Genomic DNA, 25949 nt, shown 5'->3' with positions numbered 1-25949 from the left:
ATCAGTTTTACTGCCCCAAACGGTGATCACAGTTTTCAATTTTTTATTTTTTAGATTTTTTAGATTTATTAAATCCTACAACCTTAAAGTATCCACGCTGACAAATCATCACCGCTCAGAATCGTCATTCGTATATTATAATGTTATTATATCATTGATTCAAATTTAATACCATCCATTATAAAATGGCTCACTAGTAACCTAGGTACTGTAGGTACAGGCGTACAGCAGAGTGACATCCAGTTACCCGCTTTTTTAAATTTTATTTGTGTCTATCACCACCTTTTGTCCTTTAGGACAGTAAAAATGCTTAAATTTTCTTCAACGGTATCTTTTCTGACAGGAAAGTATATCTAATATAAGAATATCCCAGTAATTTTGAAAATCTCTGAGAAAAACAAAAAAAAAATAATGCAAAATCGGTTTTTTACAAAATCGATATTGGTTATTGGTGTTATGGTGTAACTATGAAACAAATGACCGTAGATACACTTTCACTGAAAATGTTCTATACAACCTAATATATACAAAGTATTTTGAGTTAGAAATTCATAAAAATGAAAAAAATGTGTTTTTAATTCTAAGATTTTAAAATGTAATACAAGATTCATCGTAAGTTTATCTACCGCCTATATCAAATAAACAAATTTTACCAGAAAGAAAAATTAATTTTTTATTAGGGTTTGAAGTTCTAATTTTACAAAATTGGATTCACACAATATTTTTAGTTTTATTTTCTATAAATATCAATAAAACTTTATTTGTTGTGTAAAAAAGCGTGAAAATATAATACAAGGAGATCCTGGCATATTGTTACAATACAGTAGAAAAATATCAGGTATAATTTTTTTTATAAACAAATTAATATAATACATACATTTTACATTTCGTTAATCTGTTAAATTTGCCTATTATATTAATCCGGTCTAGGACATTTCATCGTGGACATTTCTGCGTAAGTCTGTTTCGGTATAGGGCCGTTTTGGCGTAAGACCATTTCAAGAAATTGTCAGAAAGTTTATTGTATAAGTTTGTATAATTGTATAATTTTGTATAGTTGTATATTTGTAAAATTAGTTAACTTATACTTAAAATGAAATACAAATTCAATTAAAAAAAGAATAATTCTATTAAAATTATAAAAAAAATATTCAGTTTAAATTATGTGCTATTCCTCTAAAAAATACCCATAATATTAGGTACGATTATCATAATCGTAAATTTTATATATAATGTTCAACAATTACCTATAGAAATTAAACATATAATACATTTTTAGCTATACAATTATCTGAAAACCTTAGTTATATTGACGAAGATAAGATGAAAAACGTTTAATAAAACATTCAAAAACTGTAATATAAATGGAAAATCAATTAAGATACTATAATACAATATAAGAAAATATCTATAATATAGATTATATATAGATTCTATGTATAGTAGCAAAATAAAATCATGAATGAAAACCATTCTTAAAATGTCGCGGCCTATTAAAGGCTACTCCTCCTATTGAAGTCCGTTCATGATTCATTGATGCTGCCACCAAGGACCAGGTATTGGTTTTGGGGTTGTAACATTCTGTAGAATCCAAAAATGAAGTTTCATCTTCTCCACCGACAACATACAATAAATCATCTAATGCGACTATTCCTATATTGAAAAATTAAGTTAATTTAAATTTATTTTTAAAAAAAATGTTTCATAAAATAGCTTAGAATTATTCAACGAGAAGTTACCTGCAAGGTGTCGAGGCATATGCATATCAGCAATAGTCGTCCAAACTCCTGTACTTGGTGTGTATGCTTCAACACTACTCAGGCATTTAAATCCATTATGACCACCCACAGCATACAGTACACCATTTAAAACTCCTACTCCAGCAGTTCTGCGATGAACAGACATTTTTGCGACTGGGTTCCATGTATCAAGACTGGGATAATAACATTCAACAGTATCTGACTGCGGGATTGATCCTCCTACCTACAAAATTGAATAAATACAAATTGCTTAGTAAAAAAATAAATCCTGAAATACAATATTATTGCATAAAGTTTTCAATGAATGTTATTGAGTACATATTTATAAAAAGTTGAATAAAGTTTGACAATTATTAGAAATTAAAAACCAATCTTAATAAAGTATAAATTAATCTTTTTTTGAATGAAAAATAAAAAACTAAGCTATATTCAATGTTTAAAATAAACATTTAACAAAGTTTAATTACTTTAATACATTTTGTATTATCATTTTCAAATGTTAACAATATTTATAACTAATAATAAATCGACTTTTGGTGCTTATAAATAGGCTTGTTGATCAATGAAAATGAATCAGTCTCTGATAGGTATATAAGCAAATATATTTTATATTATGTAGTATATTATTTATAATTATTTTAAAATTTTAATTTATCGATATATTTTATTTTGTGGATATTATATTTCTTGATTCTTTCTCAGGAGAATTTTTTTATTTCAATCACAACTATGATTGTAACAAATATATAACAAATATAAAATCATAAAAAAAGTTATAAACTTACCGCATACAAAATATTATTCAGGACTCCAACCCCTAAGTCACATCTTTTAGTAGACATACTTTTTATCATACGCCATTCTTGAGTATTGTAGTCAAACAATTCTGCACTATTTAATATACGATCATTATCATTGTATCCACCGACCTTAAATTTATATATAATTCATTGTTACTTACTTGTTATAACAGAAATAACAAAAAAACTAATAAATTATAATTCAACATAACTTACGGCATAGATATAATTGTTGATTGCACCAACTCCTAAATTAGATCGCTTAACTAACATATCAACACTCGGTTTCCAACAAAGTGAATCTGAAGTTAAATCTAGCATATCTACAGACCGAAGAGGTTCACCCTGATAATTATAACCACCTACAGCAAATACTAAATTGTCATTCACTACACATACACCAGTATTTACACGACTTGTAATCATTTCTGGTCCATAATTCCATCGATCCATTTTTGGGTCGTACCATTCAGTAATCTTTCTATATTCATTATCATATCCACCAACAACTAATATAACCTGTAAAAATTAAATTACTAAATATATTAGGAAGGTAAATAAATTATAACAGATTAATACTTTATCTCCATGTCTGGGCTTATTGCGGATATTTTGTGGAATAAGCTTTTCTGACTTGTGTATATTATGAAAATGCATTGCCTCATCTATGTAATCTTTACCTGAAAAATGTATAATACATATATATATATGAATTTAACAATATAAGTAATTTACAATAAAAGCATATATAAAGAAAAAACTTACATTTCAAACAATTCTTAATAAGAGGTTCCTCAACTACTTTTTTTGATATGTAACTTTTTGATGTTAACGGTAATCTTACGTGTTCCATTAATTGGGGTAAAATACATTTTCTTGAACCCAATTTATGTTTTACCCAACGAATAACACTTTCAAATACCTGAAACAATAAATATATTTTATAAATTAATTAGAACAAATATATGTAAGTAGGTTACTGAATTTTTCCTTCACCAATACTAATTTATTACAGTAATTCATTTTAGTTTGCTCACTTTTTCTTCGGATGGAACAATAAGTTTATCACTTGAGATCAACCTAACAACTTGTTCGGATGATAAGGATAGGAATTCTTTACCACCAACAACTTCTCTAAAAGTCAAAATGTAACAATAATAAATAAAATTTCCTTTTAAAATCATAATAATAAATAATATTTCATACGAAAAATGCTGTTGAATATATAATTCTGAACTTGTTAACAATTTTGCACAACCATGTAAATCAGCTATAGCGTATATACCAATACAGTTATTAGGGCAGAGTAGTGTCTGTGCAAAATCACAACATGCCTCTGTTACTTCTTGTAACTGCAAGAAATCAGCAGCCGGTAATAAAACCTTGGGAAATAAACAATTTAAATGATTTTATTATATATAATAAAATCAAACGTTATCTATTGCTGTATTATTACTTGAATGTTTTTTTCAGTGATCATGATTTCTCCAGAGTAAATAAAGTTTACTAAGAGTTGTAAAGCGGTAGAATCTATCTGTTTCAAAACAACAAGCTCACTATTCCGTTCTGAAAAATTTGTGAACATTGCATAGAAATATGGACTGGCCGATGCTAAAACCACTTTATGTGCGAAGATTACATTGTTTTCTCCTGTTTCAAGTTTAATATCACAAAAATTCTCACCACTAAAGACAACAATTTGTTATTAATATTTATCTGGCAGTTTATGTATCACTTATCACTTACTTGCGTAAGAATTGCAATGCTGCATATACATCAACAAAAGATGATTTTTTATACAATTTGGCTGGTTCACATCTTCTGGATTCTGGTATTTGATGTGTATTTTGCATTGTGAATTTTATATTAAGTCCAGGATTTAAAAGCCTTTAAACTAAAAAAGGACATTTCAAAATCAATTATAAGTATTGATAAAAGGTGTTAATAACCATGTATGAAAAAATAATAAATAATAAATAATTTTAAATTAAAATCAGTAAATACTAATATCGATAAGTTAACTTGAAATTAAAACTGAAAAATGAATTCAAGCCATGCAAATAACTAAAAACATATTTTTATAATCAGTATAATATCTTCACAAATATACAAAACAAATAAGCGCATAATAATTAATCAAAAGGATTCTAAAATATTATGAAAGAATTTTTGTACACCGTTACCATCATGATTGTTTTGAGATGGTTTGTACAATATAGTTTTTAGTAAAATATTATTGAATCCTAAATAGGTACATTTTTCTAACTTTTATAGTTAACTTAAAATCAGTTATTAAATTAATTATAATTTGAAAATCTAATTGAAATTTTGTTACACCTAGGCTAGTAAAGAGAGTTTAAGCATATAAAAAAATAAGTGATACAGTTTGTTTGTTAAGAATGTGAAGGAAAAAAAGGGATTTAAGAGGCACATTGAGACACTCGTTTTTCTATGAGACATGTCTCATTTAGTTTTAATAATTTCAAAATATTGGTTATTTGATTTTGTTTGAAGTAACCGCCAACTGTGAACAATGAGCATTAAGGTTCACACTGAGTTATTTATTATAATAATAACAATAACCTATGTACAGTTTAAAATTTAAGAGGTCGTATTACACCGACATTTGTTGTCTCCACCTTATACAGTGCATAACAAAGCAAATTATATGCTCAGCAGAACTCGTGTACCTAGTTCTGTTTGTTTAAAAATTATAGTGCATTGGCCTCTTATAAAATGTATAGGTAAGATTATTATCTAGGCAATTTGATGAACTTTTGATTATATTTTCAAGCAAGTTATGAGTATTTTATGATATATAAACAATTTAAAATTGTAATATACTCATTACTCACTAATAACGGAGCTAAACATGTTCTGTTGAACAATTTGGTATATTATGTTATGTTGAGAAATCAATCCTACTCTGTCAGCTTTATATATTTCTTATTTAAGTCATAACTATTATTACTATTATTATTAGGTAATATTAGTTTGTAACTGGTTTTAAATAAAAGTCGGTCTGTTACACACTGTCAATGTGGTAGTGATGTTATTTATTTGTCGACCATATCTTTATTCCATAAACTTAATATGTTACGCGCTTGTAAGACGGAGAAAACAAATGTTGCCAACATTGGTGTAACGTGGGTACTCTTAAGGTTTTTTAATTTTGCAGCATCTAATAGAATACTTATCATTTATCACTAAATTAATGGCTTTTACCACACTAATTAAATAGGTAAGATTCCCCATTTGAATAAAATTTAACGGAATAGGTGTCATAAAATAAGAGCAGAAAACAAAAAAAAAATGTGTCATTGTGTAACGTCTCATAGTACACCACATATCCATATCAAGTTGAATATTTAATAAAAATACCTAAACGCAAAGTTTTATATGATATTTAATAAATGTCAGAATATTGCATTTTTTCTTCTAATTAATATAATATAACAAAATAATAAATACTTACGTTTAAAATAAATTTTACGTCACGAAAAAAAAACTGGTGAATGTATTTTTCGTTTTGATAAGAAAATTGAGGGAAACAATGATAAACATAAACAAGTCATCAGAATCAAACTGTTACAAACAGTTGCATTAAATACTGCAAATGATAATACGGGAAACTTAATGATAATATGGTTAAAACTCGTTAGTCGTTGCCCTAAGTTTCAATGGAAGTTGCCTATAATAATAAGTGTTTAGACTTTAGAAATAACAAAAGAATCAGTAATCAAAAGTATTTTGCAAAATGTATCATTTTTATGTCGGAATTTTTAGCCATTATTATTAATTATATTTTATTTTAAATTTTTTTTGTTTTAAATAGTTCTATGAATCGTGGATCAAACATATTCATTTATAATCTATTATAATATTTACGATACTAAAAAAATGTTTATATATTTTATATTTTATTAAAAAAAAAATAATTTCATATTAAATAATAAATAATAATATTGTATTATGAAATTTTAATAAACTTTAAAAAAATGGTGGGGGGTATGTCCCACTAGACCAGTGGTCTTCAACCGGTGGGTCTCGACCCATTTTTGGGTCGCGTAAGCTTTAAAATTGGGTCGCGATACGTTTTATTTTTAAAATAAAAAATATGTTTAATAGATGAAATAAATAAGAATGCAGTTTATATAATCTATATTCTATAATATAATGAATATCAAATCACAGTATATTCAGTTATAATAGGTATTACTATACAATATAGGCATTAAGCAATGTTAGCTTTGTTTTTGTTTTTATACAAAGCTTACGTGGGTCGGGAAAAATGTGGGCATAAAAAAGTGGGTCGCGAGTCCAAAAAGGTTGGACTTCCAGTGGAAGACCACTGCACTAGACCGAATACAGTCGGGGGATAAAATGTCCGGAGGGGAAATGCCCATTTTCCCAAATTACCAACTAGATTAAATTTTTTATCCTAGAAAAATTCTCAAGTAGAAAATCGAATAATCTTTATTGCTCTAAAATGACGCAAATAATAAAAAAAAACATTGTAAAATGAATATATTCATCAGTCTAAAATTTTTTTTCTAAATGAGCGCCAAAAATATGTTGACAACACATAATGTGTAATGTCCCTGTAGTTCGATATGATTGGTTGAGAATGTCAAAATTCAATGTTACCATAATATGATTATATAATCATTGCATCACTTAAAAAAATAATAATGACGATTATCAGTATTTCTATATGAATCATTTAGATTTAGAACAGAATTTGTTATTTCTATAAATTTAAATCATTAAGTCACATGTTTCCAACTTTTATTGTATAAAAACAATAACATACATTGTGCCTTGATGTATGCCGGTGTAGGTATTTTCACTCAACCTCTTTTTATTTACGTATAATAAGGTGCAATACTGCAATCAAATAACGAAGAAAGATGATGAAAAGTTCTTTGAGGAAGATGAAGTGGCCAGGGTGTCTTCAAATACTGGTCTAGTAAAGTATGGTTTGGTTTTAGCGACGAACAGATCGCGATCAGAAACCGAGTTAAAAAACACATCATATATGAATCATAATGAGGTCAAAGTAATCTGGCATCCAAATGCTGCTGAAGAAATTATCCCCAATTATAATGTATATTACCCATATATCGACAGTTTAAATGTTTTGAAACTAGAGCCTTAATTTTTTTTTATTTCCTAGGTTGTGTTAATGGATCGATCAGTATTGCCTGGTGATGTAGTACGAAAAGTTAATGAAGGCAAGCCAAGTCAATTTGGATATTGTGTAAATATTGATAAATATGCCACAGTAAAAATTCTTAATACCAACAAAATAATAGAAAATATCAATTCCCGAAACTTAACTCACACAAAAGTATGCACATATTTAATATTTTAAATATTAGGCACCTATATTCACAAGTGATGGGCAACAATATCTATATTTCGATACAATGTCGATATTGTGATAAATTTTGGATATGGATTTATATCCAATTTCATATCGGAAATTATTGTAGGTAACAAGTTTTTTTCTTATCTTCAATTAGCCATGTAAAACAAATTTTTGAATTAAGAAATAATTATTATTAATTCAATATTTATATAAATTATTCATTTTCATAAGTAATAATAATAATTATTAATTATTAATGATTACATAGATGTTAATATTTAAAATTATTTAATTGTTTTCGATACGATAACGATATCGTATAACTTACAATAGCTTACGATATAGCGATACAACATCTGAAAAATTATGTCGTTGCCCATCACTAATATTTACACAAATAAATTAAAGTTCTTTTAATTTCAATATATTATTTTTCTGAAGCAATAATGTTTTATTTTTATACTTAAGCCGGGTTCTCACACAAGTTCACACAGTACCGTCAATGAGTTCACACCCTATTGAGTTGAATGTAGATGACTTATTATTAAGTATGTATATATGATATATTAAATGTATGTAATGGCAATGTTTATTTTTTGTTTTAATGACAGTATTTAGTTTAAATATGATAAGATATTTAAGGTATTTTATTTCAAAAATTCAAGCAATTTCTGGTTATATGGAACGGCTGCCGTACAGAAAAATAAGATCAAACAAAGGAGGGAGGAGAGGATATATCCCTCATATTATTTTTTCCATGTTGAATAATAAAATGGTCCATGTTATAGCATCAGCCATCGTTCAAAATAATTAAATAAAGGGAAGTAGATACAAACTATATTTTGATATTTTCATTACTTTGCCAAAATATTTATTAATGAAAAGTCAATTTAGTTGAATAAATCTCAACTAATGCAATTTAAAACTTAAATCTGTACTTTTTATCAATTTCTCTACTTTCAAATAAAATTAATCTGTCAATTAAAATGTATTAACTTAACAATCAATTATATTTTTTACCTAAATCAACCTTAGTATGCAATATAGAGTAAATATTAGAAATATTAATATGCTATTGAATATTGTTTTATAGGTGTACAAAATGGATCTGGAAGAAACATTTCAGCTGTCCTAAGACAAATAAATGAAAGAATATTAAATAAGGAACATGAATTTGCAAATTGTGAATCTAAACCATCTACAAGCACAACCGGTAAAATAATAAAAATATTGTAATTTTAAATATTATTTATCTAAATAGTGATGTTTTGTTAAGTATGCTTGTTAAGCTCCTAATATATAATTTCATGAACAAATGAAAAATATTAAAAATCCGTAGTCACGTTTTATTTTTAAAGGATTTTTAGTTCAAATATTGACAAAATAAATAAAACTCACGAAGATGTGCAAATTATTTTGAGTTAGTAATACATAAAAAATGTCTATTTATATCTAAAATTTGAAAATGTAATACAAGATTCCTCATATTCTTAAATACATTTATTAAGTTTGTCAATATTTATCAAAAAAAAATATCTACAAGCAACTCAAAATAAATTTTTATGAGCGTTTGAAGTTCATACTGAAGTTCATATTAAAGTTTTGAGTATACGACATAATGGATATGTTAAATTTTATAAAATGATTTGCCAAACTTATAAACACAATTATAAGTTTAAGAGGATGTCACATCCATATGTGTTGTTTCTGTCTTACAAATCTACAACATAGCAAAAACTGTTTTGCGCTGGACAACTTTGCTTGCATCTTATTTGTTGTAGAACTACCAAATTTTCACAACACGTAAAGAAGAACTTTATCTGTGCAACAGCTTGCTTTTTTTTTAATAGCACTATCCAACCATTTTTTATAAGCAAATGAAAATAAAAACAATAAAACCAAATATTTAGAAGCAAATAACTTTTATTGTATTTATGCTATCTAAAATATGGGCAAGCTATTGCATAGATAATTTTCCACTCTATATGTTGAGAAATTTTGGAGCCACTACTACAAACACAGAAAGATAAAGGTTGTTCCGTGCAAAACAGTTTTTGATATGTTGTACATTTGTAAGTCGGAGACAACACATGCTGGTGCTTCATACTCTTAAGAGATCAAATATTTCTAAGGCTAATATTTAATTTATAATACTATTAATAATTTCTTAATCCGGTAATTTGAACTATTGTTTTCCAAATAAATTGAATATAAATCTAACTGCTGAATTATATGAAACTATATTCATAGTATGAATAGTTTAAAATAGTCAAAATATTTTGAACATTTCATTGTGTATAGAAAATGATAAAAATATAAGCAATAGCGGTAAGTTTTAGTCCCTACGGTTAATATTTTTTTTAAGTAGATACTAAATAGCCTTAAATGTAGGTTTATATAGCAGAGACATGTCATGCGTGTTTGGTGTCCTATTAAGGATGTTTCGCACGGTCATGTGTTATGTGTTATTGTTACCCCAATGATGTTGTGTTTCCCATTTAGTGGCGCTTATTAACTTAACCAATGTTTACCGAAAGTTGTGCATTTCGTACTCACACATACGATGCGCGTATATGTGTAAAAGCTCATAGGCATTTTATGAAAGTTTATATATTAAAATCTGAAGGTTTTTAATGTTATCTATTCTATTTTACAGTTTTTGATGTGGTTGAAACACTTATGGATAATTCACACAAATACATCGTTACCAAAAGTTATTGCCAAAGACATCCAAATACTTCAAAAAAGTTTACCGGCAGGAATTTGGGTGAAAACTTTTGAAAATCATGTGGTAATTAATAATATATTACTTTTATGAATATAAAATTAAATTAGTTTATTCATTTAAGAATATTAAAGTATTATTATTTATTATTATTTGAATAATAATTAGAAGAAGTTTTCAAATTTATAATTATTTCTCTATTTGTACCTATTAATTATTTATTATTTTAGGATTTGTTTTCTATAATGATTAGAGGACCAGAAAAAACTCCATATGCTGATGGTTTGTTTCTGTTTGATGTCAAAATTCCACCCACATATCCAATTCAACCTCCACACTGTCATTATTATAGTTATTGTGACGACCGGTTGAATCCAAATCTATATGAAGATGGAAAAGTATGCCTTAGTCTTTTGGGTACTTGGTCTGGTCATGGTGTTGAATTATGGTCACCTATTTGTTCAAATTTATTACAGCTTCTAGTATCAATACAAGGTGGTGAAAAGGAATTTTTATACTTACCCTAATATTAAAATAATAATATTTTATAATTTTTTCAGGACTGATATTGGTGAGTGAACCATATTATAATGAACCTGGATTTGATACCTTCCGAGGTGAAGAGCTTGCAGAAGAAAACTCTCGTGTTTACAACCAAATGGCTCTAATCAAAGTAGTGCCGTCAATGACAAATATGTTAAACATGAATAATTCGTAAGTCATTAAATTAATTTTATTAGAAATAGTTTTTTTGATTGGAAATTTCCATTCTACCTATTTTCTTTAAATAAGAAGAAATTGAATACTCAATAACAGAACTTAAGTAATGTTCAGTGCTGTCGTGTATACAAAACAGTAATAGTAGGGTTAAATATTTTTTCATTTATAATTTAGTTAATGTAAATGTTATATTTTAGTTATGGAAAGATTATTGTTTAATTTATAGCTAACTTTTCAGGGTTATTCAAGTTGTATAATATGAAACTAATTTTAATGCTATTAAAGTTTACACCCGGGGTCACTAAATGGCGGCCCGTGCACAATTTTAATCCTGCCTGTAGAAGAGAAAAAAAAGTAAAAACCGTTAATACATGTTCTAGGGTTGTGATTTATCACAACATATGCAATTTTGATAGTCCGCAAACAATTTCCAGATTCCAAATGTGGCCCTTCAAAAATATCAATTAATGACCCCTTATATAGGTACTATACATTCAGAAATTTCAATTATAATTTTTCACAGTGGCTGCATTCTCAGAAAGAAGGTGATAAAAAAAATCGCTAACAAATATTCTTAATTTTAATAAATATTATTTTTACTGACGCATATTTAAAAAACTGCCATTTATAAAAATAGGTTTATCAGTTTCCTTAACTTGAAACACAAATGACAGCAAAATGTTGACCCATTGAGACAGTTCTACAAATTTTTTTAAGCTAGGAAGAATAAAAAGTTTATATACGTAAATTATATTATATTGATCATTTATATAAGTCAATTTACTCCTTATTGCATAAAAACGTTTTCTTATGAGCCGAAATAGACACTGATTTGTTGAATAATATTTTAAATAATTTATAGGTATTGGGAGATATTGAATGAACATAATATTATAACGTAAAGGCTGCTTTAGGAAATTTACAATTCCTTTGGTTTTGCAGTTTTGATTGCAATATTCTTAGTTTAGCAATAAGTGTAAGTCAATGTTGAATATAATAGGTTTTTCAAATGGTTGACACTCAGAAAAAATATAGCAAATTAAAAATGATTTACCAATTATCATTTACCACTATGCATTAAGGGCATGGATTTAAAACACTCCCATATTAAATTTACAATTACTTGATATTTTAAAAAAGCCCTCTCCCTTTGAGAATACCCATTATTTCTACATCATCATAATAAATATTATCAATTTTAATATTTTTATTTTTTTCATTTAGAGACATTAAAAATGCTGAGTATTTTGAAGAAGAAATACTGGAACACGTAAAAACATATGGTCCAAAGTATGTTTTTTTTGTATATTTTAAGTATGTAATAGAATGATTTTAATTGTTGTGCGACATATTTATCAATATTTTTAGGTTAATCAGTACAATTGAAAATTGGATTAAAATGTCTGAAAAAGAATTAACTGAAGGTAATCACTATTGATTTAACAATTATTAGTTCATTATAATATATTATAATTGATACAGTTTACACCAAATAATGATATTTATTATTTAGTACATATAAATTATAATACTATTATTCTTTTTGTCATATTTAATTTTTAGATGAAAAACTTGTTCCTGGATATCCATTATTGCCACTTTCCAAGGGTTTTTGCCCATCAATCATCAAAGCACTAAGAGATTACACAGAAGTATTGATTTCCATGAATATCATTTTCAAATAATAGTTATTACTCTTAACTGTTTTATCCTATTCAAAGAAAACATATGCGAACATACATTCTTTATGTTCAACTTCTCTAGCTTTCAACGTATTTAAGTGTAATTTATTAAGTTATATTAACCGTTATGCACCTACTACTTGTGTAACTGAAAAAATTAATATACATTTGTAAACGATGATAAATTACGAAACAAATTTAATTGAAAATGTAACCCAATAAATATTAAATACAATTTCTGCATTTATTCTGTTTTTTTCTTGTAATTTATCTTCACCCTCACTATCAACAATCGCATGAACTATTATTTTGTTTGTATTAACTTAGTAATTCAAATTCAACAAATTAAATAAGGGCTGGTCAATCAACTAAACCGAAAACTAAAATCTTAAACACCAAATATAATATAAATAATTCTTCACACTCAACTGTTATGATATGAAAATACAAGATATTTATAATTTATATTTATACCTACTCATTTTATTATAAATAAGTAATAATAACAAATTATTTTTGAGCAGCGGCCCACCGGAAAGTTCCCGGTATCCCGCCCGCCCAGTCCGCACCTGTGCAAGATTCTATACAGTATATTTCTAACTGATGTAATACTGTATTATAGAAAAATAAATTAAATACCATATTATTTATTTATATTTTATTTGTAAAATTAAAGTGAAACAGTTTAATACATTAATAATATTATGATAGTCATTTAAAATGTAATAATACACAAATCGCAATGAAAATAATAATAAATAACCTATTTTTCAACAATAATATTAAGAAATTTATTTTATTTTAACAGTGAGAATGATTGACAGATGAATGGACATTTATAGCAGCACTTGTACTGTTTAGTAAGGATTTCCTTATGACATTACCTTTGTAAATGGCGATCAATTATATGTATTAAACTATTTTACTTTAAATAATATGATTGGTGAAAAATAAAATGTTATTATTTTTATTATGAATTGTGTATTATTAAATTTTAAATTTCAAATGGCGATCATATTATTTTATATATTAAACTATTTTACTTTAAATTTTACTAATAAATAATAGTCTTATGTTTAGCAAAATTAGGAAAATATTATAAAGAATATAATTGCAGAAAAGGATCAATATAGGCAATTTTATATACTGTTCTCCACAACTCTTTCCTGCGACCATCCATTGGTGTTTAAGGGGGGCTAATATATGACTAATAGATTCTAAGGAACATTTTATAGACAACTTCTTATGCATCCAGCCGTCGTTCATATCGTTGTGTTACTAGGTGGTTACATTGGCGTAACTAGACCAACTTTTTTGACAAGTCGTAAAGAATTCCGGACCTCCAGAACTTTAAAACAATACAATATATATTATATCCGATCAAATACATACATGTGAAATGAGAGCCAAGCTCAGTATTATAATATATTCCTTGGTTATTGACTTCAACGACAAAAGCTGTGAGATCTATATGGGTGCCAAGTTCAATGGCCATCCTGAAATTTATTAATAATGACATAAAATATTTTATAACAATTTGAAATATAATTTCTTAGAATAATATACCTATTGAAGCCTAAGGTCTGACTTGGCTGCTTCTCATATACGAATTTGTACACGTTCACTTTCCATGTGTTAAATTAAATCAAAATTGATCAGTCCTTTAACCCATATGTGTGTTATGTTAAACTTTTCTGATCAGTCCATGACCCACATGTGGTTCATTTTATACATTTATTTCTATGTAGATTTATTTATAAGGACTACATGCTATGAAATTCAAAATACCTATAACAGTAGGACTGGTGAGATGATCAGCTTTAAATAATTTATCAATTTTCAATGTGGACTTATCAATAAATAAACCAAGAACCACATATGGGTCATTGGACAGTGAACGTGTTAAATACATACTAAAACAGACAAGGAACTATGAAAGAGCCCTATGTTAGATGGCTAGTTTCAAACAAGGAAGCCAAATTTTTGAAGAATAAATTCAGAACTCACAGCTTTAGAAATTGCGATTGCTATAATATAATACGTAAACCAGCCAAGTCAGACCTTAGGCTTCAATATATTTTCCTAAGTTATAAGAAGAAATGATATCTTAAATTGTTATAAAATATTTTATGTTGTTATTAATAAATGTCACGATGGCCATTGAACTTGTCACCCATTTAGATCTCAATTCTTTTGTCGTTGAAGTCAACAACATTATAGTATAATACTGAACTTGGCTCTCATTTCACATATATGTTTTTGATCGCATATTATAATTTCTTGTTCAGATATAGACATATAGTATATATGTAATCAGGGCTGGGCAGTATTTAAGATACGTATCTGAGATACAATTGTATCTTGTATCTTGTATTGTATATTTAAATAACTTTTTTGACTAGTATCTAGTATCTGTTTATAATTATTAAGATACTATAGATACATTCAAAGATTATGTTTTATTTATATAACTTTTTTTCCTTCTTCCTAATCGGATTTTATTTTCTAATTATATTAAGAAAATATTTTGAATTCCGAGTGGACGAATGTATTGATTTTACAATGATATGTGTTTTTCGTTTATTGAAGTAAAACTATTTTTTTGAGGTGCGGGTAGAAAAAAAAATCGTAGCGATAAATGAAACGACACGTTTGTTTATTTATGCATGGCAGCGGCATGCACGTTTATTTTTATTGTATTGATTTTTCTCACTCTCTCCCTAATGGCCTAATTCACTTATAATTTCACGGGCCCCAATACTTATGAAAGAAGTTTCACTTCTCCAGAGAGTAGGCTCAAAAACTCGCTCTCTCTCTTTTTAATAAAACGTCAGTAGTATATATTTGCCGATCCTAGGACCGCCGCCGCCGTCGCCACCGCCACCTCCACTACTTGCCGCCCAGCCAAAGGTCGCCCGGCACAACACCACTACTCACCGCGCAGACAAAGATTATGTCATCGCTGAACAGTTGTCATCATTATGCTAAACATATAGGTACCTATAATCACAACACACGTACAGTAGAATTATATATATATATAAAGATTATCAATAATATATTTATCACATTGATCGCCTATACCTACTATTATGACATTATTTTTAAGTTAAGAATAAAGTATAATATTTTATTATAATTGTATTTGTGTTATAAAAAAATTGTTGGGGCCCCCTCAGATCTTTGCCTGGAGAGAGTATTGAATTGGGGGGTATGGGGACCCTAGCCCCCACGTTCTTTTGCAATGATTAAGGCGTGTATCCAAACATTCTCTACAATATACACATATTTTTTATTTTTTTTGCTCATGTGGTCATCATACTTTGTATTATAACTTATAAGTATCACTGTACATAGGTACTATATAGGTAGGTAAGTGGATGTCGCTCTGCTGTACAGTAGGCTACAAGTGGGTCACTGTATAGTGGATAGTATTAAATTTGAATTCAATGATATAATATCACTGTATAAAAAAAAACGATTCTAAGTGGAGACAATATGTCAGTCTAGGTATAAGACATATTATACATATACTTATCTATGGTATTAAAAAAAATATTGACCTATAATAGGAATCTATAATAAATTCCAAATTAATATCATATCACAATATCCATTAGGTACTTATAAGTTATAACGCGTTATAGATCAACAACAAACCGTGAAACTATCATAGATATATTACCAGGTGATTCTTTTATCATTGAACACTCATTATTTCAAAAAGTGTAAATTTTTTTGAAAATATTTTTGTACATAGTTTTAAGTCGCTTATAAAACAACGTTTTAAGTAAAAAAACTTAAAAAATTATAAGGATAAAAAATATTTAAAAATATAATTTTTTAAGAAAAACGTTGTTACTTGAAACTATGTAAGAAAATATTTTCAAAAAAATTTACACTTTTTGAAATAATGAGTGTTCAATGATAAAAAAATCACCCGGTATAATAGAATACTTTAGAAGTTTCAAGTTCCCACGAATAATATTATACAATCACAACAAAATAACTAAAATAGAAATTTCGTCCAAATTTGAACTTAAAATTACTATAAAAATAACCTGTGCTTCTGTATTTTTTAGATTTTTTGGTAAAAGAATTAACTACTTACGTGGAATCTTGTTTTAAATTTTTAAGCCTTAGATATCAATTTTTTTCTACAAAATAATTATTCAATTTTAAATTTGATACATTTTGTCAAAATTCTACCTCTGAATGCTTACAAAAAAAAAATTGTGCCTATGTATTTTTAATATTTTTCAACTGCTATTGTTACAATAGGTATATCAGGAGTCTTGTATTAATTTTTTACACTTTTTGGCCCAACAGATAAAACTTTATTGATATTTATAGAAAAAAACTAAAAAAAATGAAAACAGACAATGTCCGTAAACAGCTCAAAAAGAGTCAAATTATTTTCAAAATTTCATCTTATTTATAAAATGCTAATATGCTAATATAAACATTCAGTGAAATTTGCAAGTACCTACAATCATTCATTTTTTTATTACAACAAAATAAGAAAATCGTTACATGAGAAATCGAGTGAATATCAAATGTTATAAAAATATAAAGGAATTCCAAACGCTCATAAACATTTAATTTGACTTGCTTGTAGACATTTTATTTTTGAAAAGGTAGACAAACTTATAAGGAATCTTGTATAACATTTTCAAATCTTAGATTTAAAAAGAAAATTTTTCATGAATTTCGAACTCAAAATAACTTGCAAATCTTCGTAATTTTTTTTATCTAAAATGCTTATAAAAATAATTGCGACTATGGATTTTTAATTTTTTTCATCTGCCTTTGAAACAATATAATAGGAGCCTTCTATTAAATTTTCAAGATTTTTTAACCAACAAATAAAATTTTATTGATAGGTATATGAAAAAATACGATTGTACATATAATATATAGGGTTAGGATGTTTATGATTTTGCATATTTTTTTTAGGTTGTCCAATAGTATCCATTCTTATACAGAAATATGTTTCATGATATCTATATTCAAAATATCAAGATTTTATTTTGCATATAATTGCATATTTTACCATTTTTTTTAAAAAGTGCATAATTTGTTTTTTTTTTCTGTTTTTAAGCGCATATTTGACGGTTTTCGATGCAAAATGCTGAATAACACTGTAATTTTATATATTTTACATATCTGTATTTCGCGTATTATCACTTAATTTATTGTTGAGAATCCAATATGGTTATACCTATACGGAGTAAAGGTAGGTACCTACTTAAATAGAATTTTCGATAAGCCTCGTCGATTGTCACAGTCAAAACTTATCTTAAAACTGCGATCCATTACAATTTTATCAGATATTTTAACAGAAACGTTTAATAATTATAGTTAGTTTCCGTCTTGTCTACAACCGATGTAAAGTACAGTATGTTGCACGTTTCGTATTTTGTCGTGAACGTATTTGATTTATTAAATCACTCAGTTATGCCTAAAGTTAAAAGCTCTTGTTCTAACCGACTAAGAGGTTTTGTAAAAGAATTTGGAGAGCTGTACGTTTTAACTACCGATGGTTCAATCCTTTATTGCAAATTATGCGAAGTTAAGGTCGGTAGTGAACGTCGGTTTACTGTTGAACATCATATGAACACTGCTAAACATATTCGATTAAGTAAACAAAAAGAAATAAATGATAAACAACAATTAATATCAAACACAAAAATTTTCAATTTGTCTATAATAATAAATGTTTATTGCATTTTTCGTCCAAAAATTTCTTTATTTTTCTAATGCATATTTTTCAAATTTTTCATGCATATATAGATGATTTTTAGTACATAAGTGCATACATATTCATAAATGTTTTAGTGCATAAATATCCTAACCCTAATAATATATAATATATTATGCGCTTGACTTTGGCTGCTATGGTTCGTCTGAGATTTCGCGAGTAAAAACGTGCAGCAGATAAGAAAATAGCACTCGGCGCCATCCAAACACGAACCCCGCACACCTACTGGGGAAACCCCACGCAACCCTTCGACGATTTATTGTGGCGAGACTGGACGATTGCGACCGGACCTCCGCGAGTCCACCAGTGAACGGAACTCAATATAGCATAATATGTTGTCTAGGTATATATAAAAAAATGGAGACAAAAGTGAATAACAATTTTCAATTTTTTTTTAAGATGTTCGTAACCGCCAGGATGAGTGTTTTACGAAATACAATTTTAGGAAAATCCACCGGAAAGGTAGGAAATCTCAAATATGTATGTCAAAAATACAACAGTGGCGCAACATTGTTGGGTGACGTCATTACAATTTGCAAATATTATTATGTATTTATATATAGGGCATAGCGTAGGTATCTAAGCATTTTTACTGTCCCAAAAAGTGATGACAGACACAAAAAAAATAGTAAAATAAAAAAAAAAAAAAACACACATCATTGTAAAATCAATAAATTCATCGTTCCACTCAGAATCTAAAATAATATAAGATGATTTAAATTAAAATAGATAGAAATGGGTTGAGTTAAAGTTAAGTTAATTAACACAGCGAACTAGTAAGTTAAGTTAATAAGTTAAAAATAACTTAACTTTCAGCTTATGAACTCGTTAATGACCTGCAGCCTTGCTTATGCGGAACCTTGTTTTAAATGTTAAATCCTAATTAATTAATATCTCAAGTAGGCATTCGGTAATAATTAACGAATTGAATGAGTTTTCAGAAGTCTTTGGATTGGTATGATTGACAATTGATTGGTACGTTTTGATTTGAATAATATTATTGTCGTCATAATCAGTTTGCTACATTGTGAACGCGTTTTAAATTCGTTCTAAAACGCGTTATTGTTCCGAGAAAAATCAAATTTTGGGTAAATAAATAACAGGAAGTAAAATATAGGTAATGAATATATAATAACTGCAGGAACACATGCCGTGACGGTTGCCTTTCATCGAATAGTGGCTATTGCTGCAGTCGACAGTCGTGTCCGCCGCCGCCGACGTCGAATCCAAAGAACGAGCAGCGTTAGCCTCTGCGATCTGGTACTTATGCATGTAGTGCCGACGAAATTTACTTCACCACAATCGTACAATGTCACGATTTCGGCACCAGCATAACTCTCATAAGTCGGTTCAAATCGACTTATTTTCCCGCGCTAATAATTAAATTTCATCGCACAGTTCTATCTCTTATCTCTTAGACCTCTTATCAACAAAATACACCAACAACTTGTTATTATAGTTTCGTAGTTCGTACGTCTTGTCTTCCTTAATTTTTTTTTAAATTTTAATACGATATTAATACAATAAGCATAATATTAATTCAAATAATTAATTTCAAACATCTACCTATGTAATTTATAAATTAAATTGTAAACTGCAAAAACTATGTATACGAGATTCAATCTAATATTAAAGATTTTGACTCGTGCCAAAAATGGATAGACGAGTTTTGCAAAAACTTGTTGAGTTGGATAGAAATACCAAAAAGCAAGGTCAATGTCTCGTCTTCAAGTAAGTCAATTATGTGGGCTAATATAGCAGTGTCGTCATGGTCAAGGCAGCTAGGCACCGATCGCTGCTCGGGCCCCTCATCTTTTTTTAACCAAAATACATTAAGCCTCGATAAATAATTTGACAATATAAAATATCATGAGAACAAAAACACAATTGAGGTAAAATAACTAAATTATAAGTAATAGATAGGCAATAGACCAAGAAAGAATGCATGTACATTTCCAAACATACTGTGTTGTATTTTGTATATGCACGCATGTAAGCCATATGCATATTGGACATTCCTAAATAGCATATAAATGTGTTAACTCAGGGTATACTGACTGTGTGACCAACTTGGTTCTCACGTTGGTCTACATGCCCATACAATATTTGAAATTAATAAATGGCACTAATACTATAATCCTACTTTGCGTTCCATTATTTCAAGTGTCAATACCAAATTGACTGAAAGCTGCACAACGGTACAACATACTTCAATACAATATTAAGATAACATGGAAATATCCGCAGTTGATCATCACCCACGTTGATCCGTATTACTATAAATTACTAGTCACACATTTTCAATTTTAGAAACTATAGAAACTATAGAAAAAATAACTGCTATATTGTTTTGTTTTTATTTAATCTAAAAACTACAAAATATAAAACCCTGTATCTACTTACATTGTTGAAGATATTTGTCACTGATAACGTATGAATAATCTTTATTTAAATTTAAATATAAATTTTATTTTCGCACAATTTTATTTTAATTTTAATTTGTTGCAGGTATTCTAGGATCTTTGCGGCAAAGAATTTTTTGGGTCCATTTATACAATTTTCTATACTGGTTCCTATTCTACAATATTAACAAAAAAAGATAAGTGATAACATTGATAAAATCATTATCATTATCTAAATCAATTATTTTAATTATAATACATAATATTATATTATATTTTGTTTACATAGGAGTAGTATCAACCTGGGATCTATAGGGGCATGGAGGCAAAAATTTCAGAGGCCCTTTCAAAAATACTTGTTTACCCGTTTCTTTTTGCCACTTATAGTTTAGTAAGAAAGCTTATACAGTTAAAGCCAAACAATAATTAAAAACTTTGAATCTCGATGGCTTATGCTGCCACAGGTTTTTATTCAATGAAAAAAAAAATAGGAAAATAATTACAATATGTATAATTAAGTGTAATAAATAATAGTACATCAAATATAAAATTATATTAATGGTTTTAATTATAATTATTTATATTGTATCATAACTATTTGCAAATTGTTGTAAATACTTTTATATTATCTTTTGTTAAAATACCAAAAAATAAAATAAAAAACTGTACTTAACACTAAGTTTAGATGATCAATGCCAGGAAAACTTTTATGTAACAAACAAATAATAAATAATGATGTTAGGTATAATTTTTATTTTACATTTTATACGATATATACCTACACAGTGTATGTAAAAAAATAAAATAATCAGATGTAAATTTTTATTTGTTAAATTTCATATTTGAATTTTTTATATTAGTAAAGAGGTATTTATAAATAATTTTACAAAAATGAAATATATTGTCAATACATTTTTTTGGTTCTTTTCAATATATATTTCTACAGACATTATCATTATTGAGCACATATTATTTTCTATATTTATGGTTAGTTGTACCTAGTTCTATTTTTATAATCTTTGATTTTGAAAAAATCTTTCGCATGATGCTTATGTGAACGGCAAAATTAATATACATTTATAAACTATGAATAAATTACAAAACAAATTTAATTGAAAATGTAACTAAATCATAGCAAAAACACAATAAATATTAAATACAATTTCTGTATTTTTTCTGTTTATTTTTAGTAATTTATCTTCACTCTCACTATCTACATTTGCATGAACTATTATTTTGTTTGTATTAATTTACTAATCAATTTAAACAAATTAAATAAGAGCCTCATCTAAAGAAAATATACTGGTCTGTGCATGTATTATACTATATGCAATGGTATACAATTATATTATATGAGGTATTATACACATAGTATAAAATTATTTTTAATTACCAAGTATATCAAGATTGGTGGAATGACTTTAAATATTAATTTACTCTAAAATAATTTTTGTATTATTCTGGTTTTAAAAATGTAATCTGAAATTATTAAGCTATTTAAAAATTGATCATAATATACTATAGTTTAATAACCTGTGTAAGATACTACCAGATTCTATACAGTATATTATTTCCTATTGGTGTAATACAGTACTATAGATATAAATTAAATACCATTTTATGTATTTATATTTAATTAGTAAATTTTTAGTTGTATAAATATTCAAGGTTTTTAATTTATTGACCCCATCTAAGCCCTAAGGTTAAAAAAATTGATAACGTCTCATGCTTATAAATATCTTAAAAAGAGTCAAGACATTTTGAAAATTCTTATATGGGGAAAATTTCTATATACCTAAACATTTGGTGAACGTATCTACGGTTTTTCGTTTTTAAGTTACTACGAAGAAACAAAATCGATTTTGTCGCTAACTGGTTTTTGCGTAAAAATTTCCATTTTTTCTTTATTTTTTTTTTTATTCACTGTTTCTTCATTATTTTATTATTTAAAATGAAATTATTATTTTGCCTATTGTCTAATATTTTCAAATATTTTCATAAATATAATAAATTATAGATGTACGTATATTTTTGATCAACTGAACTACTTGAATGAAATTCAAAAGCAATTATTAAATTGTTAAATATCCAAACTGGCATAGTTTTAACAAAAAAAAAAAAATAATAATAATATGTGTTTAGACTTTATAGAAATAACAAAAGAATCAGTAATCAAAAGTTATTTACAAAATGTATAATTTTTATGTCGGAATTTTTAGCCATAATTATTAATTATTAATTATATTCTATTTTAAATGTTTATTGCCTTAAGTAGTTCTGTGAATCGTGGATCAAACATATACATTTATAATCTATTATTTTCACAAAAATAAAAAAATGTTAATGTATTTTATATTGTATTAAAAATAAATAATTTCATTTTAGATAATAAATAATATTGTATTATGAAATTCAATATTATTGGTCAATAATGAACTTTAAAAAAATAGGGGGGGATATGTCCGACTAGACCGAATACAGTCGGGGGACAAAATATCATGAGGGGAAATGTCCATTTTCCCAAATTACCAACTATACTGCGGCCCACAAGAGAGTATCTTGTCGCCCGACGAAAACTCGTCCGATTCCGCGCATTCTCCACTGCTCGACATTGCCGATAGCTGTTCGGCAACGGTCAGCTGCGCTTAACCCTATAGATGTGTTGCGGTCGTGGAAATAGGGCCTCGGAACGGTCTCCGCCGTCAGCCTGCATGCGCAAAACGAGGATACTCTCTCTCGTGGGCCGGAGTATAGATTTTTTTTTTTTACCTTGGAAAAATTCTGAAGTAGATAATCGAAGAATCTTTATTGCTCTAAAATGACACAAAAACTAAAAAAAACATTGTAAAATGAATATATTCATCAGTCTAAAATATTTTTTTTTCTAAATGAGCGCCAAAAATATGTTGACAACAAATAATGTATAATGTCCTTGCAGTTCGATATGATTGGTTGAGAATGTCAAATCAATGTTACCACAATATGATCACTCATTGCATCACTTAAAAAAAAATAATGACGTTTATCAGTATTTCTAGATGAATCACTTAGATTTAGAACATACTTTGTTATTTCTATAAATCTAAATCATTAAGTCGCATGTTCCCAACTTTAATTGTATAAAAACAATAGCATACGTTGTGCGTTGATGTAAGCCGGTGTAGTTATTTTCACCTAACCTCCTTTTATTTATGTGTTATAAGGTGCAATAAAATAATGGAAAAAGATGATGAAAAGTTCTTTGACGGAGATCAGGTGGCCACGGTGTCTTCAAATACTGGTTTAGTAAAGTATGGGGTTTTTTCACAGCCGTTCAGAAAGACATCATATATGAATCGTAATAAGATCAGAGTTTTCTGTTATCCAAATGGTGCTGAAGAAAATATCCCTGATGATAAAGTATATTAGTCATATATCTACAGTTTAAATGTTTTGAAACCAAAGCCTTAATTTTTTTTTTAATTTCCTAGGTTGTGTTAATGGAACGAACATTTACGCCTGGCGATGTAGTACGAAAAGTTAGTGAAGGCAAGTCAAGTCAACTTGGATATTGTGAAAATATTGATATACATGCCACAGTAAAAATACTTAATACCAACAAAATAATAGAAAATATCAATTCCCGAGACTTACCTGACATAAATGTATGTCCATATTTAATGTTTTAAATATTAGGCGGCTATAATATATATACAAGTAATTGGTAACAAAATCGATATTTCGATACAATGTCGATATTGTGATAAATTTTTGATATCGAAATTATATCCAATTTTATATCGGGAATTATTGTAATGAGTTTTTTTTCTTATCTTCAATTAGCTATGTAAAGTAAATTTTTGAATTAAGAAATAATAATTATTAATTCAATATTTATATTAATTATTCATTTTAATAAGTAACAACTAATGATTACAAAGATGTTAATATTTAAAATAATTAAAAAAAATTTTCGATACGATAACAATATCGTACAACTTACAATAGCTGACGATATTGCATTACAATATCTAAAAAATCGGAACGATATTGATACACAAAATTATGTCGTTGCCCATCACTAATATTTACGCAAATAAATTAAACTTTTTTTTAATTTCAATTTATTATTTTGCTTAAGCAATAATGTTTTATTTTTATACTAAAGCCGGGGTTCTCACGACTCATGTATTTGACAATTATATACGAATACGGAATACTTGAATTTGTCAAATTATATGAATATTCAACTATACATTCCCACTATTTGTGTGAGAATTAATCGATGACTAAATAATGTGATACGGATATTAAATATCATAATAAAATCAGTTCTTGTGTTTCTTAAATCATCCAACTATCTCATTTATCTATTTTATTATTTTGTAGATGTTTTCAATAATAAGTATATAATTTGTAATCTATTAGTGTAACGTCAAGTGTTATAAAGTTTGTATGATGCACATCTTATACACCTTATCTTATATACCTCTTGTAGAAAATGTAAATTAAATTTTCTTTTTATTGATATCAAATGATGTTATTTTGATACATAATAACAGTTTTTTGTTAATTTATTACTACAAATTTTAGAAGTATAATTTGTTGATTATTACATTTTATTTATAGCCCTTTGAAATTAATACCTCGGTATTTTATGAATCATGGGTTGGTGGAGTTTATAATGTCAAACGTAAATATACATTTGTTTCACAAGATGGATCCATTTTTACATTAGATGATATGTAT

General features: G+C 27.3%; 3 protein-coding genes and 1 long non-coding RNA gene across 4 annotated transcripts; 3 read left to right on the top strand and 1 right to left on the bottom strand.

The window, feature by feature from the left end:
* Window positions 1-1456: 1456 nt before the first annotated feature.
* LOC107883181 (kelch-like protein 2) lies at window positions 1457-4413 on the bottom strand. The gene is made up of 10 exons (XM_016802745.1): window positions 4307-4413; window positions 4017-4245; window positions 3767-3942; window positions 3598-3694; window positions 3326-3482; window positions 3140-3240; window positions 2777-3079; window positions 2546-2689; window positions 1740-1983; window positions 1457-1653 (listed from the first exon to the last, which is right to left on the bottom strand). Exons 1-10 carry the CDS (start codon window positions 4411-4413, stop codon window positions 1457-1459), a joined length of 1755 nt encoding a protein of 584 aa, XP_016658234.1.
* A 6468-nt stretch (window positions 4414-10881) lies between these two features.
* LOC115033029 ((E3-independent) E2 ubiquitin-conjugating enzyme UBE2O-like) lies at window positions 10882-11374 on the top strand. The gene is made up of 2 exons (XM_029485431.1): window positions 10882-11151; window positions 11217-11374. The coding sequence occupies exons 1-2, from the start codon at window positions 10902-10904 to the stop codon at window positions 11372-11374; spliced, it is 408 nt and encodes a 135-aa protein (XP_029341291.1). The 5' UTR covers window positions 10882-10901.
* A 1234-nt stretch (window positions 11375-12608) lies between these two features.
* On the top strand, window positions 12609-13024 carry LOC107883182. Its single transcript, XR_003838696.1, has 3 exons — window positions 12609-12666; window positions 12745-12800; window positions 12940-13024. It is a non-coding gene; the product is annotated as an uncharacterized LOC107883182 (long non-coding RNA).
* A 10666-nt stretch (window positions 13025-23690) lies between these two features.
* LOC107883180 lies at window positions 23691-24889 on the top strand. The gene is made up of 2 exons (XM_029485430.1): window positions 23691-24620; window positions 24692-24889. The coding sequence occupies exons 1-2, from the start codon at window positions 24438-24440 to the stop codon at window positions 24887-24889; spliced, it is 381 nt and encodes a 126-aa protein (XP_029341290.1). The 5' UTR covers window positions 23691-24437.
* The last annotated feature ends 1060 nt before the right edge of the window (window positions 24890-25949 follow it).

Source organism: Acyrthosiphon pisum, chromosome X, assembly GCF_005508785.2.
Source record: "Acyrthosiphon pisum isolate AL4f chromosome X, pea_aphid_22Mar2018_4r6ur, whole genome shotgun sequence".
Taxonomy (NCBI): Eukaryota; Metazoa; Arthropoda; class Insecta; order Hemiptera; family Aphididae; genus Acyrthosiphon; species Acyrthosiphon pisum.
Note: the sequence above shows the minus strand (reverse complement) of the source record. Positions and strands in the feature narration are given on the sequence as shown.